Below are 19,035 nucleotides of genomic sequence, written 5' to 3'. Positions count from 1 at the left end.
TGTTTCAAAATGTCCTCCCTCAGGACAAACTGGAAGCAAACAAGAAGAAGAAGCTGGACCTGGAGAACCAAGTGGACCTGTGTTCCAAGAAACTGGACAGAGCGGAGCAGCTGATTGGTGGACTGGGAGGAGAGAAGGACAGGTGAGAGCCCCGGAGGCTGGTTAGGAGGCAACAGAAACATTCCTCGACAACTGCACTATCGCTATCTCATCCAAAAATGAATAATAATGATAATAATTATCTTCATTCAATGTATAAACATGTTTCCCAGAAGACCAATTAATTATGATTAAGTCCAAAGGAGATTGAGAAAGAGGTGAGGTATTGAGCACGGGTTTTAACTTCATTATGTTGCTGCCATGAAGTAGACTTATTGAAAAGGCTAAATCAATTATGGATAATGGGCTTCATCCTTTGAATGATGATTATGTAGTGTTGAGGTCAGGGAACAGGCTGAGATTGTTATGATGCAGAACAAGTAAGTTTCTTGACTCCTTCGTGCGGAGCTCCATTAGAATAGTGAAGAAATGGACAACGCTCAGATTGTAACTTATATTTTTGTTGCTTTGTAGTTTTGAGTTGTCTTCCCCCCCCCCCATAAAAGTTGGTGTTATGTATTTATTATCAGACAAAGATTCTCTAGGGTACATGTAGTTCCTGGGCCATGGGGAAAGGGGTCAGGGGTCAAGTGGAAATGCTAGAATTGTTTTTGACCCCAGCGTACACGAAGGGCATAAGGTGGTATATTGTACATGTAGGAGACAGGGTGTGGTCGGTCGGGTGGTCCGTTGCGAATCTCGTGTTGCAGACTTTTTCTATAGTTTTGAAGCAATTTAAACTAAACTTAGGAGACGCTATGACTTTGAGGTGTACATGTAGATGTGCAAGACATGTTTATTTTGTGTGTGTGTGTGTGTGTGTGTGTGTGTGTGTGTTTGTCAGAGAAAGTGTTGTCATGGTGATCACAATTTCCCCCAAAATTTGTGGAGCTTGTTAAGTTCACCATCAGTGCATATGAGTTTGAAGATTGTGCAGTAGTGTCATAGAATCTATCAGAAGAGAGATGATGTGGAAACCGGAGGCAGTCAGATAGGACTGCATCCCATGGTATTGTTGCCATGGAGACCTGAGGAAAAAAAGTCTCAACCACAACTCTCTGTTTCACCAGATGGAGCCAGAGTGCAAAAGATCTGGGTCAGCTGTACATCAATCTGACTGGTGACGTGCTCATTTCTTCCGGTCTCGTGGCCTATCTGGGTGCATTCACCTCAGCGTACAGACTGGTGAGTAGAAAGGAGTTCATGCTTTCTTTCCTTTCATATTGGTGTATCACCAAATACTGCATACTGGATGTCTGGTATATGGATGAACAGTAACTAGTTTGTTTGTTTGTTTGTTTGTTTTTCCCGCACACAGAGAAAGTAAATCTTAAATTGTTTACACCTGTGTATGTTTACTATTTCATCTTGTCTGGAGGAATATGTAGCTTAATTTTCTTTTATATCAGTTGAGACCTAATGTGTGGTTGCTGTTTAATGTTGACCCCATGATGTTTGTACTAAAGGGGATGGAAAAACAAAACGTGGATGGATAGAATGTAGCAATATTGGTAAAACACATCACTGAAAGTTTGAGGAAAATTAAACAATCTTGAAAAGTTATGAATTTGTAAAAGTTACGGTGCTGCCATCGCTGGGTGAGAAAAGACTGCGACCACATTTTGTGACATCATGTGAAGTATATGTGCAGCACTGTTGAGAAGTTATGCGCTTTACTGCAAGTGATAGCCAGGTGCTTTGGCAGAAGAGAGCATCAGTAATCAGGATGAGCGCTCTTATGACAGCAAAGACCTCCCCCTGCTGCAGTTTGCTCTCTCTACCGATGTGCTGGCAACAATGAATGTGTGTGCTTTGAATTGGAGCATTGCATTCAAAATGTTGAAAATTTTGAAATACAGCTTGTAATATGAAGACACGGTGTCCAGATTTTATCTTTGAGGTAGAGTGGTGGCGAGCATGGCTTCAAATCATAGAGGAACGTTAGACATCCCATTGTAGTGCTTCAGAACCCAAGCACATGTTTGCTTGGATTACAAAGAGTTGCCACTCCATCTACATGTATGACACATCCTAGAAAATACATTTTGAATTAATCCTCTAACACATAATCAACATTTCCAACTAAGTTGCAGGTATTTAGAATGTGCATGAAGACAATGCAATCTTGAGTTCAGGATTTAAAAGCAATTATATTCTTATACTGTATCTTTGCGCACCCCCTTCAATGTTTCCTGTTTTTGTTTTTGTTGTTGTCATGTTGTGTTCTTTGTTTTTGTTTCCAATGTCTTACATTTTCAGACTTTACGTCATGCTTTGTCAAGCTGTTGCACATTCCTTCAAAGGTTGATGTAGGAAAGTTTCATGAAATGTCTCGAGAGTCACGGGCGCCGGCACGTTGACGCATGCTGTCGTGGCGCTAAAGAGCGTATGCCACCGCATTCACCATCCACAATTTCCTCAATTAATCCCGATCTCAACAGCCTCTTTCCCTGTGTCAACACCATTATTCTCTTTGTCATGCCGGCTTCCACTGGCAGCCCTTTGACAAATTGGGGGAATTAGTCATGGTTGTCTGCAAGCTACGGGTGTGGGGAAACGATAGCCAAGCAAGAGAATTGTGAAGCTGTCTTACCCCACCCTCTGTCTCCCCATCCTCCTCCCCCTCCCCTCCCCCCTCTTTTTCCATTAAGTACAGAGAGGGCCATCGTCCACTCTGAAGTATATGTGCTTGACCATCGCCGTGTTCTCGTAAATAGCTCTGTATCCTATGTGCCAGTGAATATTGTAAAGGTTGATACACTTTTTTTTTCCCCAGCCTTCTGTAATGGTCCAGCTGTGTTGCAATTGTAACTTACTAAAGTGAGGTTCACACCTAGGTCCCTTTACCTTAAGGTTTTCTAAACCTCGAGGTTTTGTAAACTACGAGGCACTAAACTCCAAGTTAGCGTAGATGTAGACGCATGTAGTTTAGAAAACCACGACAAAACCTTAAGGCGAAGACACCACGACAACACCACAAGATTTCTTAGGGTGTTGTCGTGGTTTAAGCGCGTAGTTTAAGCGCGCTGTGGCAGCGCGCTTAAACTATGACAGATGTGAACGGAGTTTTGTTAACCACGACGCTCAGTTTTTTCCACAATAGTGCGCAACCCTATGTGCAAACTAGGCGCCCTTTATTTTCTATCGTAGTTATCTTTACCTTGAGGTTTTGCTAACTGCATGTAGGTGTGAACGGCATCGAAGTTTTGTCGTGGTTAGGGGAACGCATTTTTGCGCTCGTGGTTAGTATAACTACAAGTTTTTGGATAGGTGTAGACATGGCTTAAGATATACATGGTATATTGTTTGCCTGTGAAAAAAATGAGAATGGAATAGTTATAATGTATATCATGCTGTAAAATCAGAATCATTCGCGGCTTAAAACTTTCACGAATTGGAGCAGACAGCCTTTTTTCGTGACATGAAACTTTGGCAAACTGCCACGGGCATTTAATGTATTAGGTAGGAAAAATCGTTTGTGTGCATTTTACTTATGTGAATCTTGGCTCCTCACGAAATTCATGAAAGTTTTTTGCACCGGGGAATTTCTGATTCTGTAGTTTATATATGTACACCCAGCATATATGTGTGTTAGTACCGTTGATAAAAAATGGTAATCATTACTTTCGCATTGCGTGCCAAAAATCTGAAAGTAGGGCTTACTGCTCTTGTGAAGCTGAGGCAAGTCAAAAGATTGATCATAAAGCTATGGAAAGAGAGAGTAAGAGAGAGAGAGAGAGAGAGAGAGAGAGAGAGAGAGAGAGAGAGAGAGAGAGAATGAGTGTGTTAGTTCATTTAATATCTTTTATGCACTAATATACATGTACTCTCCTTCAAGCAAAAAAAAAAGTCAAAAGTCTTTCTAGCCTGATTTCTTGTAATGGAACTGTGCTGTACATTGTCAAAGTATTCATAATTTAAAGCATTAAAGTGTACCAATACCCTGAGTATTATGTTTGTTATATGTGGTGTTCTAATATACTTGAGACATGCCCTTTGCAAAATACTGGATTTTTTTGTCACTCTGATTCTTATTTATTTGGATTTGAATGTAAATTTCAAAGAGTATTACAAAACCAAAGATGCTTTGAATAGACAAGTCCATCACCCAGTTCTTTCACTCGAACGATCGCGCTATCAATATTTTTTTCCAAATACGTCTTTAACGATAGTGATATGCAATTTGCAATCAGCTGCCTCCAGTCAGCTAACCGATGAACATGGAATCTTGATATTATTTGTAAAAACATATGAGTGTAGATATAGTGTATACACACCAGTACCAGCACTTGTGGAGCAGAACTTAAACGCATGGAGCACAAGTGCTAAACTGTTAGAGAGATGCGATCTGATTTATCAAAATATGTATACTTTCAGAGGCTATCACATGCTGTATGATGTTGTCTATTTTTTTTTTTTTATGGAGACAAGCGTTATGTGCAACTAAACCAGTGAAGGTTATGCTAATCAACAAATCAAATGGCGGTATACAGGTTATAGACAGCTACAATTGTATGATACAACAAACCCAATAGTTGTGTATGTATCATTTATGACAAGAATCATATGCTCATGTTTTTGTTGACATATACTGAGAAATGTATAATAGGTTGTGAAACACTGCATGAACACCTGTACATGAAGGGTTGTGTGTAGCACTTTACGTGCTGGTTTCATCTTGTGGTCGTTGAAAAGTTGTACATTGTCCTCCTCGCCGTCATCACATCCCAGTGAATGCAATCTGGGGCCCATTGCATAAAATTTACCATTGAATTTCAATGGTAACTACCGTCAAAATTAGGCGTCACAGCCAATCAGCATCAAGGATTATAAAATTTACCGCTGATTTGAAGACTTACCGCTAGAAAGGAGCGGTAAGTCCAGCGGTAAGGGTTTTATGTAACAGGGCCCTGGTCTTTAATATTCAGAGCAAACACAGCCCACAAGATTAGTTTGATGAAAAATCATTCTCCTTTCAACTCAGGTGTGATTGCGAGGCACCCACGGATCCATCCTTAAAATGATGAGACGTGTGTCCAATTACTCTGATTAAGCTTTTTCTTGTTTAACGCCTCCCTTTCTATGTCATATCCCTTCAAAGATCAGCTAAGATGTGGGGTAATGAAGAGATAATATGGCAAGCGACGACTGGCGGGCGAGAACAATCTGTCACCGTGCTGATTTAATCAATTAAAATTCAGCGTAGAGGGGGATTTTAACACTTGCCATTTGTCACTTAGTAATGAATCGCCAAGTTTAGTGGCAGCAGTACCTACTTAGCCATTCGAATCATCTTTGCAAGTGAGGCAGGAGCACAGTAGACAAGTGTGACTAAAATAGAAGCTGTGCTAACATGAAGGTGAAATTCAAAGCTGATTAAATGGAGTGGTGCAACCTTGTATCAATATAAGGAAATCCATTGTTAATATGGCTGACTTCTTCAATGTTTAATCTGGGAACCATAAAAGCCACCAGTGGTTACTTATTCACCCACCATGTGTTGAATTCAATATTTTGTGTTGGGGGAAGAAGTTTGATTCTGTACCACTTAACAAGATAGGGTATCTACTAATAATTACTAGTTCCTCACACCCATGCTTTTCGTGGGTCCTGATTAGCCAAACGTCGTGTGCCCGGAAGAACGATGCGAACGCACGTGAGGCGCACGTTATACCTACAGGCCTCTCCAGCATTTGCGTCGTCCTTCTAGGCACATCTTCCTTGAAATGTCTGCGTTTACATAATTCTTCCGGGCACACGACACATAATCTTATATCCATATCTAGATAGAAACCTCATCCATTATGAATAGTACATGTACCATTATTTTTTCCCCCTGTGAACTTTATTTTCTTCATTTACACCTGATTTTTCCCCATATTTCCATATTTTTGCTGTTTGCTATTATTTTCTTTTATCGTATCAAATGTTTGACAGCAGAACTGAATTATAATGGATTTGGCTGTGTTTGACAAGCTCACCAAATGTGCAGCCACGTACTCTTTGTTTCGGAGAATTTGTGTGCAAATGGAATACCTCGTGGGAAAAAAGTGTTTACGGGTGGATGGTCTGGACAAATGGGTTCTTGGCAATTGAATTGATGATGGATAAAGACTACAGTATATATGTGCTTCCTTAGAGCAACCAACCAACTTTGTGTTTGTATTTTGTTTCATAGTGAGGAAAAAGTAAACAGGCACCTCATATAGAAAAAAAAAACAACAACAACAACCAAAAACAAGAATTGAATGAAATCTGCAATTTGCTATTTAATAGATTGTCTTCTTTTCTTTTTTTTTTTTTTAAGAAGAAAAAACCTCTTTACCTCTTTTTGAAATTTTAATCAGAGACTGCAGATTACATTTCACCCCTCAAATCTCACTCTTTTTTTGTAACATATACATACAGCTGTAGTAATAATCTCATCTACAGAAATGCAATAAAGAATGGTTCAGGGGGTTTAGAAGAACATATTCATATATATTACATGATTTACAAAGTCATATTACATGATTTACTAAATCATATATCATTGAATATCAGTGAAAGGACTATGACTGAATAATGAAAACAGCATACCTGCCAACTGTTCAGTTTTAATCTGAATATTCAGATTTTTCACTGAAAGAAAATGCATTAATTTCAGGGTGTTCTGATTTTTTTTTAAATATCTGTTAATAGTAAAGTATATGAAATTTATTAAAGTTCAGATTTTTAATTAATTTTTCTTTGTTTGTTCAGATTTATTAAGTCCCAGGGTTAAATTGGCAGGTATGAAACAGGATATAATAGCTTTCTGCTGGGAAAAAAGAATTCAATGCTCTTCAGGTTTTCTTAATCGTTTAATTCTTGTATTTTCAACAAGAGACAAAGTCCAGCTGCTGCTACCAATTACACTTGATACGTACAGATGTAGTCAACTGTTATTATAACAGCACGTTATCCTCATGGTCATCATGCATTTGCTTTTGTGGAGAGAAATATCCATAATGGATAATTTGTAGGATTGTTTATTATGGAGAGGGTTCGGAGAAAAGACAGACCAAAGTTCCCATCATCAAATATAATGGAGCCCTTTGTGCATTGTTCATACACACGTACTGTACTGAAACAAATGATTAACGTCCCATACATTGTACATCCCAGAAAGCACAGCAAACACACACACGCACGCACACACACTTACACACACACGCACACAAAGTAGAGTTACGATCTGTGGCAGCTTTTTTTGTGTCAATATGAACGGCATTTTGTTCTCTTGTGGTCGGCAGCTCAGGTTTCTCATTTAATGGTGCCTTGAATATTCCATGACTTGCAGGAACCCAAAAAAATGAAAAAAATACAAGTAAAAGAAAAACAGAAACCTGGCTAAAATTTCTTGTCAAGATCTGTATGTGATTTTGCCCAAGGTCCCTCCTCTTAGACCGTTATAGAAGCATTCTTTAGACCGCTATAGAAGTATTCTTCAGAGGGGAAAAATTAGATGAGTTGTGTATGTTGCTATGGTTACACAAACAAACCAAACTGGTGGCTGGCAAATTAAAAGCGATTTTCAATGCCATTTCTTATTCATGCTTGTTTGCCGTTTCCCATTGTGACTCGATCCCCATTTGGATAATTGTATAATAAATTAAGCTTGCATGTGCCATATGACAGATTTTTATATACAACTTCTGTACCCAACCACCGTTATCATCTTTGTCCAATAAGAATTTTATTGCCATTAACTAATTCAATGAAAAGAGCCAGAATTAATCCTAGATATGAAATATCTTGTCCAATATATTACAGCAGAGGAGCCAGGATTGTCGAACATTCATTTAAATCTTAATTTGATGTTACAATGTATATCTCTTATTACCGTTTAATGAAACTTGTGATCATGTTACAGTGAGTATGATATATGCATTATACGTAAAAATATACAGCTCTTCCATAGGGACCATAGTTATGATTTGAAGTTTAGATGTTTTGGCAAAAAGTATGTTATTCTAATCTGTGCAAATATTACAGCAAATGATCTGCATTTTTTTCTGACTTGTAGCATCACAAGTAATGCACAATTTGATCAATAATTTCTTATTACGGTTGTAAAACGATGAACACATGATGAAAGAAAGTATTAACATCAAGAGCAATTCTTGTAATTGATAAGTGTTGGGTAGAAATAGAATTGTTCATTCTCTTTGATAGTCACTAACTGGGAAAAAATAATAATGCTCTTTGTATAAATTTACTGCACTGTGATACAATATTTTAGGAAAGACAGTACAGTGTATAACCCGAAACTGGATCGCATTGCGAAGAAAGACCAGAAAAAATGCAATATCAAATCTAAGAGTAATGGACCCTTCACATTTTTATTTTTACTGCACAATTTGCTTTGATGGACAGCCGGTATCCTTGACATTTAGATATGAAAGCGATAGAGATGTTTGTAAATGGATGCAGCGGCACTTTTTTAAAATATTTCTTTCTCTCTTTTTTTTTTTTGTCACTGCAAATATCACGAGTTTCTTATACATACGGTTAACTCCTCATCATGGGCAAAGCCAAAACGTCGTAATATACGTCTGAAGAAGTGATGCATGATACAAACAGGCAAACTCATTAATGAAGCAAAGGACTTCCAGTGGGCAATGAAACACTACAGTATGATATGTCACTCTAGGTTTGCTAGATCGTAAATTACCCCCTCCACCTTGTTTGGTCACATGTCCATCAGCAAACTATTTTAGTTAACGGGTGCAGGAATCACAGTTTAAGACGTATATATCTCGATTATGTAATTACGTGTAAAGGTCGTGCTGTAATTTGCAAGGTAATAAGTATACAAATCTTCCCGGGGTCGTCCAGCCTACGCAAATGTTGACAAAACTCTTAACGTCTCCCCCCGCATCAGTCGCCAGTGTCGAAAACGGTATATGGACATAGATTATTTCCCCCTAGATACAGCGATTACTACGCTTCAAGTGCATGGCGTCTTTGGTACATGTGTGGTCGCCAATGCATGGATACACTTTGCTTCTATACTCAACCACCACAAACAACGCGTCGTATGAAATTAATAATTTAGACTTAACACTATTTCATCGCCCCTTAATCAGGCGAAATGTTTGGTCATTTACCTTGACACCAATTCGAGTATGAATTAAATATTTCCAACCGCAACAGCAATATTTTAATGTTTTTATTTTATCTCATGTATTCATCGATATTAAGTGGATTGCCTATACTTCATTGCGCTATATACCTTCATGAGACGTATCTACAGAAGCGATTTCGTGGTTGTTGTTTTTTGCCAATGATGTCGTCATATCTAAATATGTTGAAATGATTACCATTTCTCCTTTATCATGAAGAAAATGACAAACTGGTCGACGACAAACATACCAGCTCATGCTAACGGGATGGTTTTAGCTAGTGTTGACGGCAAAGAATACATACAGTACATTTGTAAAGTGAATAAAACACTTCTTGATTTGGATATCTCAGCGATGATAAAACAACAACAACGAAATCTTTTTACTGCAATGATGCATTTCTCATAATGGTGTTTCACAGACAAAATTAGTTCATATCACATTCGTACGTCGATGACATATCAAACGGTAATGTGTCATTCATGCTGCGGACATCTATGTTTTGGAGTCCATGCACAAAATTTTCGGGCCATCTGTAGACAGGAGCTAGAACCCCAATCATTCGGCTATCAGTGAGCGGGATGCAGTCTGAGCAGTGTGTATCCCAAGAATCCTTTGGATATCTTGACTTTTGGCAACCGATATCTCTCAATTGGGTGAAGTGCCCAACCAGGGCTCGATATTAAACATTTTTGTTTTCTCCGGTGGCCCGTTCGGTCCTCTAAAATTTACAAATTGGAAATTTTGGTGGCCCGAAATAGAAGAAATATATAATCTAATTTTGAATTTCAGCTACACTATTGGACCACTAAAGGATAAGCTTTTTTTGGGAATTGGATGGCCCGACATCAATTTTTAGGGACCTCGGGGCACCGCTAATGTCGAGCCGTGGCATAATGCATGTCAAACTTATTGCGATTGCGTAGGCAAAATTTTGAAAGATATCCGTTGTTCGCTATCACGCCGTTAATGTCACGCGGATGTAAGCATCGAAAGTTACTTTATAGCACTGCACGTTACATTAGTGAACATCAGTCAGTAACATCAGTGTTTGAAAAAGATACTGGTTGACCGTGTTCTTTCCGTTTTCCATTGCACACTCCCTCTATCTTTCCCTATTTGTTTCACATTCAGGACTGTGATTTCTAAGAAGAAATCGATCATATATTTACTTGTGTCATGATCAACGCAAATTGTCAATAGCCCACTATGACACAAAGAAAGGCAAACATAACAAATAAAACAAAATCCTAGACAGAATCATTAGAAGTTGGATCCACATATGCTGCAGTCTGTAATGAATAGGAAGAATTAGATAGATAGATAGATAGATAGATAGATAGATAGATGGATAGATAGATACCAGATAGATAGATAGATAGACACACCAACTAATATGTTCACAGCAGTTGCAACTTTTTGGATAAACATGAAATACCCGTCATGCATGTATTCAAGCCTTGCCCAATAATATATACGCAATAAGATCATCTTTTGTCAAGGACAGCCCTCAAAAGAAACTAAGCAAACAATAGTGTCTGGTATAAACTTGGTAAGTATGAAGGACATTATTGTGTAAGGATCTTGGTCTTCCGGTCACACTATGTCTACTTGATACAAGATGTCCCCTTCCCACAAAATACTTTGCAAAGCATCCTTTTGTACGCCTGTCGGAAGCTTCGTATCATCAAGGCATACAGCAGTGGGTTCAAACACGAGTTCAGCCACAGAAAAATGTTTGTCGCTCGGTGCACTGCGTACGTCTTCGTTAGGTTCCTGTCGGCCAGCAACACCGATGTGTAAGGAATCCAGCAGAGGAGGAAAACGCCGTAGAGCAAGAGGAGGTTCCTGGTCAGGCGGATTTCGTCGCGGCTCAAGAGTTTCCTATCAGAGAGCTGCTTCGGCGGTCCAACTCTTTTGTCGCTGCGGCGAGCCTTGCTGTCGGGGTTGGTCCGACTCGCGAGTGACATATTCTCAACGGTCATCCGGCTCTTGTGAAAGGCCATAAAGATCAGGCCGTAGCTGACCGGAACCACCGTCAGAGTGGTGACCAGTCCGATGAGAAAAAGAATGGCGCAGTAGTACCACTCAGAAGTGTTGGTGTACTTGACTGAGCAGTGTCCGAGGTGCTCATTGTAGCCCACGGCTCCGATCCCGAATGCGGTCGGCAGTGTCACGACGACGGCGACCAGCGCTACGAGCACGACTGAAATCATAAGAATCACCCGGGTTAGTTTGCGACTCCGCTCGACTGGATTGGTGTAGATGACAGTGACGGCTCTGCAGACAGCGATCCCGTTGACGGTCATTCCAGATATTGTCAGACAGATGGTGGTAAGGTAGCCGATGGCGAGGCAAGCTTTGTCGTCCAACGGCCACCCGCCGTTAACGAGGCTGAACATAAAGAAAGGAGCGAGCACCGCCGCAGTGATGAGATCGACGACGGCCAGGTGCACCATGAAGATATTGTGACGGACCTGGAGGGCGCGGGTGGTCCCGATGGCAAGGATGACCAGGAGATTACCCACCGTGCCGACTACGCACACCAGGGCGAGGAAAACGGTCTCCAGGATCTCTGATGTTGAAGGTCCGTCCGACGATTCCTCGGGCACTCCAGACGCGTTCTGACCAGAGGGAAGCGACATTTTTACCTCTATTCTCTAGTGGTTGTTCGTCCTTATTTCCCAATTATTTTTGCCAATGCAGCCAAGCTATGAAATTCTCAACGCAGTCGAGCCAGGCATTGTGATCGTGTGAAACACAGCCAGGAAAATACGAAAAGTGTCGTTTATGATTCCTTTCAATTTTAGGGTGGATTAAAGTCATGGCAAGTCATTATTTGTCTTTCACCCGCATTTATTACAGCAACTATTCACGGCATCGACTACATACGCAAGTTTTGTGACGTAAGCTTGATCACGCGATCAATTTTGATTCGTAGATGAGGCACTGTCTTGTTCAGCATTTCCTGCGATAGTGCTTTAAAGTAACCAAACAAGTATGACTACTTGCGGTTCATCTTTGTACCAGTTGTGCACCCCTCCTAAGAATGCACCTCACACAGTCTGAGACGGGATCCTGTTTAACTCTGGAGTCCAAGTACGGCGATTTGAATCACTTTCAAAAAGTTACGTACAACGGCAGGAAAAGCGAAACAAAAAAGAAAGAAGTGTTGCCTACCATGATTTTTGTGACCGTACACAATATTACACTCACAAAGTATCCAGTTGTTCAGCTACAAAGTGGTATAGAGCCCTCGAGAAATCACTCGAAATGTTAAGTGGCTGGAGCTCGACACCTGCGTCAAAGCGTTGCCAGGGTCGCGAGTGCCTCGTCCGCCGACTTGATAGATCAAGATGTAGTGTGCGTTTACTGCGCCTCTCGCGAAATGTCAGACGGAGAATTCCCCGCGTCTTCGCGGCGGGCTAGCTCGACGGGAATTGGTACCTGGAAGATATACATGTATTTTTATCTTAATGCCCAACTGCCCGGTACTGCTTAATTATGCTCTTTTCAGTAGATAGCCTTTGCGGTGATCTTTGATCGTTTCTGCCGTGGCTACGGCACGCGTGGAGAGCGCAAACGTGGAAGCCGGTGGTATACAGAAAAACAAAAAAGAGAGGAGAAAAGCCGAAAAGAAAAGCCCCGTCGGTCACCGGTTGTTGCGGCGTAATGAAGAAGTCTCGGCGAGATCATCTGCCAAAATATGTCCACCCCACGGTGTACCTCTGAATTTATTTCTTACTTGACAGGTCGAAATAAAAAATGATTTGTCATTTCAGAAAAGCTTTTGATACTTCATCGCCCGTCTTTTTGTTCTTGTCCTTGGATGTTCAGCAAAACTAATTTTCTTCTTCGATTCCTTTGTCTCGGGGAACTGTTGAATTTATAAGAGGCATTTGAGTCATTTCCATCGGATTTTCGTAGCTACTTGGTACCGTGGAGCTTATATGGCTGTATGTGTCATATATGTCAATAACGATTTGATTTACATTGTATATTAGTAGATACAGCTGTCGTCGCTACGATTTAGCAGTCGTAGTAAAGGACGTTGTATTATGATTAAAGATTCGCGTATGGATATTGTTCTGATATTAATTTTTTGAACTGTGGCCCCGTGGCGGGGCGATAAATGTCACGGCGTTCCAAGGCGAATTAAGATTTACTTGCACAGCACCTTACGTATATGGCGGCATGCCGTGAGAGAAACTTAATTACGCTGATGACTGAATCAATGACAACGCAAAAGATCTCTTATGTCCCTCCACGAAGAAACAGACGTCAACGTAACTGTCTAAACTGTTAACGGTTTTATTGCATCGTCACTCAAAGATTTTTTTTTTTTCAATGCCACATAGAGATCTGTGGATTTGCGCGAGTGTAATTGGTGACCTCGTTCCCCTGTGCGTATTGGAAATAATACGTGTGCCCGTCTTATCATCGTTTTTGTGTTTGTTGTTGTTTTAGTTGTTTTCTGTGCCGTGGAAGCTCTTATATTTTCAGATATGTGGTGAATGTTATTGTGTGAGTGAAGGTATATGCCTCTGCTCGATGAGAGATCACGCCGATTATAGCGTAGGATGTCCCAGTAGAAGAAACATACGCTATATACACCTTTGGCGGGTCCGATGCATTTTTGGCAATCTGCCGCTCCCGATAAGTAACATGTAAACATGATCAGGGTAGCTGATTATATCTTGGTCAGATTTACCGAACGTTATCTGTCGAATGAACACGTTTGTTTTACCCCCTTTGTGTGTTTGATCAACAGCGTGAAATTAGCTGATAAATGTCGAAACATGTTGTTGTCCTCGCAAGTGATGTTCAGTAAACTTCATTCGCGTCCTTCACAGCATGTCACAGTTGGAGAAGGAGAAAGATAGTGGGACAAAAAAAAAAATGTTAAAATGTAAAGCTTACATCCCCATTTTCTTTTCTTTTTTGCAACCCCCACCACCCCCCCCCCCCGAACAACAACACGTGAACCAACAAACACACAATACAAAAAAGAACAAAAAATAACAAAACAAAACAAAACCGAAGATTACGCTCTGCGCATTACTTCTGGCAGTCAGGATGGGACTATCAACCCTCAGTGTGCGACATTGGTTTCCTGAACGTAGATATATGTGTGGAATATGTGCATATTTGGTTCATTAGCACAAAAAGGATTAAATGTTAACCACCGATAAGCCAGTTCAGGGTTCCAGTTTGCGCATGAGCAGAAAAAGGTCATTTGTACTGAGAGACAGGTTGGTTTTTAAATCCACTAAGTTGTACTGAATTCTGTGAAGTAATGTTTGTTCATGTAATCCTTCTTAATGGTGCCTTCCAGTACATCCACCTCACAGCAAGCCTGGTATTTGGCAAAGCAACAACAACAACAAAATAAAAAATAAAAGATGTTAATGCATTCAATATAGCACAATGAAATGGATGCTTCGCAAAGTGTTGATTGACGAACCGTTCTGGTCACGTGATCTACGCAGGTTCATTCTTTGTTTGAATACAAGTTGCATAAATTGCTATGTTGGTCAAACTGATGAATTATATGTCGCTTTAAATTGAGTGAAGTGCCTAACCAACCGAGGAAAATGAAAGGTCATTTGTACCCATGTACACATGAGATACTTTATATCTCCGAAGTGGCTTGTAAATTCTCGCGGTTTTTTTCCCCTCTCTTTTTCTCTGTTTCCTCTCCTTTTCCTGGGGAAAAAGGGGGCCTTGGTTCCAGGCCGATCGCAATATCTGTGTTATATCAAACGATTCCGATTTTTTTTTTTTTTTTTTTTTTTTTTTTTTTTTACCGCCAATGCCACAGTGCCCACTAACACTAGGCTTGATAATGTCGTTATGTGTATCAAGTAACTCCATTTCAAATAGGTGCAGAGATTTTTCTGAACGGACGAACCAGCGGGGATTATACGAAGGCGTACTTTAATGCGAAAGAAGAAAAAAAAGTATCTAACAGAGGCTAATGTTAAGATATCTCCCACTCTTTGTTCATGGAAATCCATATTTCAAGGGGAATTGCCGAATACGATTCATTTGTGATCCACTGCGTTGAGCCTGATCGCATTAACCTCAGAATTCATTGAAATAATTGCATTACTGTTGCAGGTGGGAAGGTATACCATTAACACCAAGGAAACACGTCAGAAGCCACGACACTCAATAATCTACGCTGTATGTGTGATTTGACAATTCTTTTTCATACATGCAGCTCAGCTCATAAAAGGAAGTGTTTCATTACTCCGCATGTGTTCAAAGTTTGGTATTATTTACTCATTTTGATGGAGTTCAAAAAATATAGATGAGTTCGCATTCATCACGTAAATGTGTTGTAGGCGACTGCGGCGATGTATTACAGCAATCTACGGTAATCCATTTGCGCTCCGTATCTAAATGCAGATTGTGTCGTGACTTCGGGTGGCTTTAAGTGCGTGTTTTTTGTTTGTGTTTTTTTATTTTGCGTTGTTGCTGTACAAGTTGCACACACATTCAATCAATGAAAACTCACTGAGAACCGCTCCTGTCTTCTCGGTGTATACTACAGTAGTAGGACTGTAATTCCAGCTCTGCGGACGAAAATCCGACAAAGAGCTGAGAGTTTGGAGAATACACCACTGCTGAAGAGTAGAAATAGCATCTCGAAAATTAAAGTACATGTAGTAATGGCAGACATGATAGCAATAGTCTATATTATGTAGAACTTTTTTTTTCAATTTCTGAATCAGTTATATCAGGATTGCTTAGATTGTGAAGGCGGGATAAGCGGCTAACGAAACACTTCTACATTTAAGAAGTTGTGATACACGATCGTAATTGTAGTCGTGATAGTAGGCTATACATACAATACATCAGACGTCGTACATTGTACATTTACGAACGCACACCATCATGTTGATACCATATAGATAGTCCGTTATGTATCTACCCATTTTTCATTATGTTCATTGTCATATATCGTTTTATCTAAATTTTGAATTTTTTTTCTCAACCTTATAAATCAAGTTTGGAAATTTCACATGTAGAGTGAAATTAGCAAAGAAATGAATTTATTGATTGCAAGAAGTGCATCGAAAGAAAAAAAAAAGCGAAGAAAATTCTCACCCTGCATTCTTACATGGCCTCGTCTCTTGCTATCGTACACTGGTGGCAACATTGATTGGCTTCATCCTATTAGCTGAACACACAATGATATATTAGGGAGCTTTGGATTTTCGCGACGCGGACGTTCAGAGGAAAAAAAAATTGTTCTGCGCATGCGCACATTTGCTTATAAGAAATCGACTTCCCGTCGCCTAAGTTTTCACGGTCGTACTGGGCTATTTTTGCCTCCGCTCAAATTCACATCGCAGAGAGCTACTTGACGCAATGATCTCATGGGGGCGCCATTTTACTTTTTATGGGCTGTGCCCTCGGTCTACGCGTCATCTAAAGCTACTTTGCAAGACGGCGCAGGAAGAGAGAGGAGAACGGGCAGTGCAATCAATGTCCGCGTCGCATAATCTAATGCTCCCTATTGTACTTTGGCGCACGCGCCCGAACTCTGCGTCTCTCAATGCACTCGGTTACACTCTCCCAGAATGTTACTAGCAGACACGTGAACGACACTCCGCTACAGTCCTCCACTTTACATGAAATTAGAACAAGTGAAGAAAAAGAGATTAAACACACACACACACACACACACACACACACACACACCGCGAAACACTGAACAACAAAGAAATGCAGGAATCTTCAGCTACCACTGAGAAGTAAAACCAATCCACTCCAGTATCTTTATTAACAACGGAGTGAGCAAAGCAAAGGTTGCAGACTCCTTCCTTTAAACAGGACTGTATATATCAATACCATGCCGATTCTAATTTGTCTGTGTCGATCTCATCAATACTCCGACCGGTTCACATACTGTATTCAAAGTTTAGTTACAGCTGCCTCTCAATACCTCATAACAGTTGTATATCTGCTTCTAGTTGATACATTGCAATACGTGTTATAGTAGTCCAAATTGCATTAGTTGTTGCTGTGATGGGCAAGTCTCGGATAATATTAAAATTTTATCAAGAACAATAGCAGTTGGTATATGACTTAAATCAGGAGCCACACAATATCTTAGTGGACTTCGAAAAAATAGGGTGAAATCCAGTCAACAAAATCATGTTAGAAGTTAGTCATCGAATAGGACATGTAATAGGAACGATTTGAACATTCAAAATACATACTTTTTCACCAAATCTGTGAATTGCTATACAATCCACCATGATTAATATACATAAATTAGAGGAAGTACAGATTTCAGACGCTTCACAGCTACGACAACTGTCATAAAAGCGAGCTTTAGATGTGCGACGCGAACGCTAAAGACGACGCTATTAGGCACAAAATATTGTTGTGCACATGCGTGAGACTGTTTGTTACCATTGTCCATCCCGGGGGAAGAGGCGTCATCTTAGCGTTCGCGTCGCAGATGGAAAACTCCCCACTATCGGTTCGTAGGACTTAAATGTTAAATATTCATAAAATAGTCAATTTCAGTCAATAATCTATCTACTGTTGTACCTCATTAACTTACCCACACTCCCTTCAAAGGCATAATTTACCATTTGCAGATGAAACAAAAACCCAGCATTAGTGCTTTAAAATAGTTCCGAAATGTGAGTTTGGGATAGAAACAACCACTGTAAAAATTTGAATCCGTATAATCAATAGTGAGTATTGTTATGTACGCAAAATGTAAACAATAATTATAATAAAAAAATTGGCCAGACTAAACCGTCTACAGTTATGGTTTAATTAGAAAAATACTAATATCATCAGTGAAAAATTGCCAGTATTCATTCGATGCAATTGATTATCCGTATGTTATTATGAATATTGGCTTTTGATTTATGGCAAAGGAGCCGATGAGTTTTACTGTGCAGGTGACAATGAGACTCGAGACACCATGACGTCATCAGCTTATATCACCTGCGTATGAGTCGTATGAGTCGTATGATAAATTTGCGATATTCGAAAGCCAATTAATTGTCCCCGCCGAACGAGTTCGAGCAGGGGACTATGAAACGGGCTCCGTACGTGTGTGTGTCCGTGTGTCCGTCCGTGTGTCCGTCCGTCCGTCCGTCCGTCCGTCCGTCCGTCCGTGTGTCCGTGTGTGCGTCCGTGTGTGATCAAAATCTTCAATTTGCTACTTCTCTGTCATTTATGAGCCAATTTTGATTCTGTTTGCTTTATATGATAGCACTACATGGGAGCTTTGAAACTTCTACACAGAATTTCAGTCGTGACCTTTGACCTTGACCTTTGACCTATATTGTACATTTTGCTACAAAATGCTACTCCTTCGCCATTTCTAACCCGATTTCGATTCCGTTTGCTTTATGTGATGGCACTAGGTGAGGGCTTCAAAACTTCTACACAGAATTTTGACCTTTGACTTCTTTGACCTTTGACCTTGATTTTTGACCTGTATTGTACATTTTGCTACAAAATGCTACTCCTTCGCCATTTCTAACCCGATTTCGATTCCGTTTGCTTTATGTGATGGCACTAGGTGAGGGCTTCAAAACTTCTACACAGAATTTTGACCTTTGACTTCTTTGACCTTTGACCTTGATTTTTTGACCTATATTGTACATTTTGCTACAAAATGCTACTCCTTCGCCATTTCTAACCCGATTTCGATTCCGTTTGCTTTATGTGATGGCACTAGGTGAGGGCTTCAAAACTTCTACACAGAATTTTGACCTTTGACTTCTTTGACCTTTGACCTTGATTTTTGACC

At 40.1% G+C, this 19,035-nt stretch overlaps 1 protein-coding gene across 1 annotated transcript in view; it reads left to right on the top strand.

Annotated features, from left to right (window-relative positions):
• Positions 1–8: 8 nt before the first annotated feature.
• LOC139709540 (dynein axonemal heavy chain 7-like) overlaps positions 9–19,035 on the top strand; it is a gene marked incomplete at its 5' end in the record, with an annotated part of 75,583 nt that continues 56,556 nt past the window's right edge. The window contains 2 exons of the mRNA XM_071621498.1: positions 9–142; positions 1,170–1,284. Coding sequence (XP_071477599.1) covers positions 9–142; positions 1,170–1,284 — 249 coding nt within the window. The remainder of the gene's footprint in view (positions 143–1,169; positions 1,285–19,035) is intronic.

The sequence above is a fragment of the Diadema antillarum genome, unplaced genomic scaffold (genome assembly GCF_040938485.1).
Source record: "Diadema antillarum isolate AM-2024a unplaced genomic scaffold, OU_Dant_1.0 seq00001446_RagTag, whole genome shotgun sequence".
NCBI classification, from domain to species: Eukaryota; Metazoa; Echinodermata; class Echinoidea; order Diadematoida; family Diadematidae; genus Diadema; species Diadema antillarum.
Note: the sequence above shows the minus strand (reverse complement) of the source record. Positions and strands in the feature narration are given on the sequence as shown.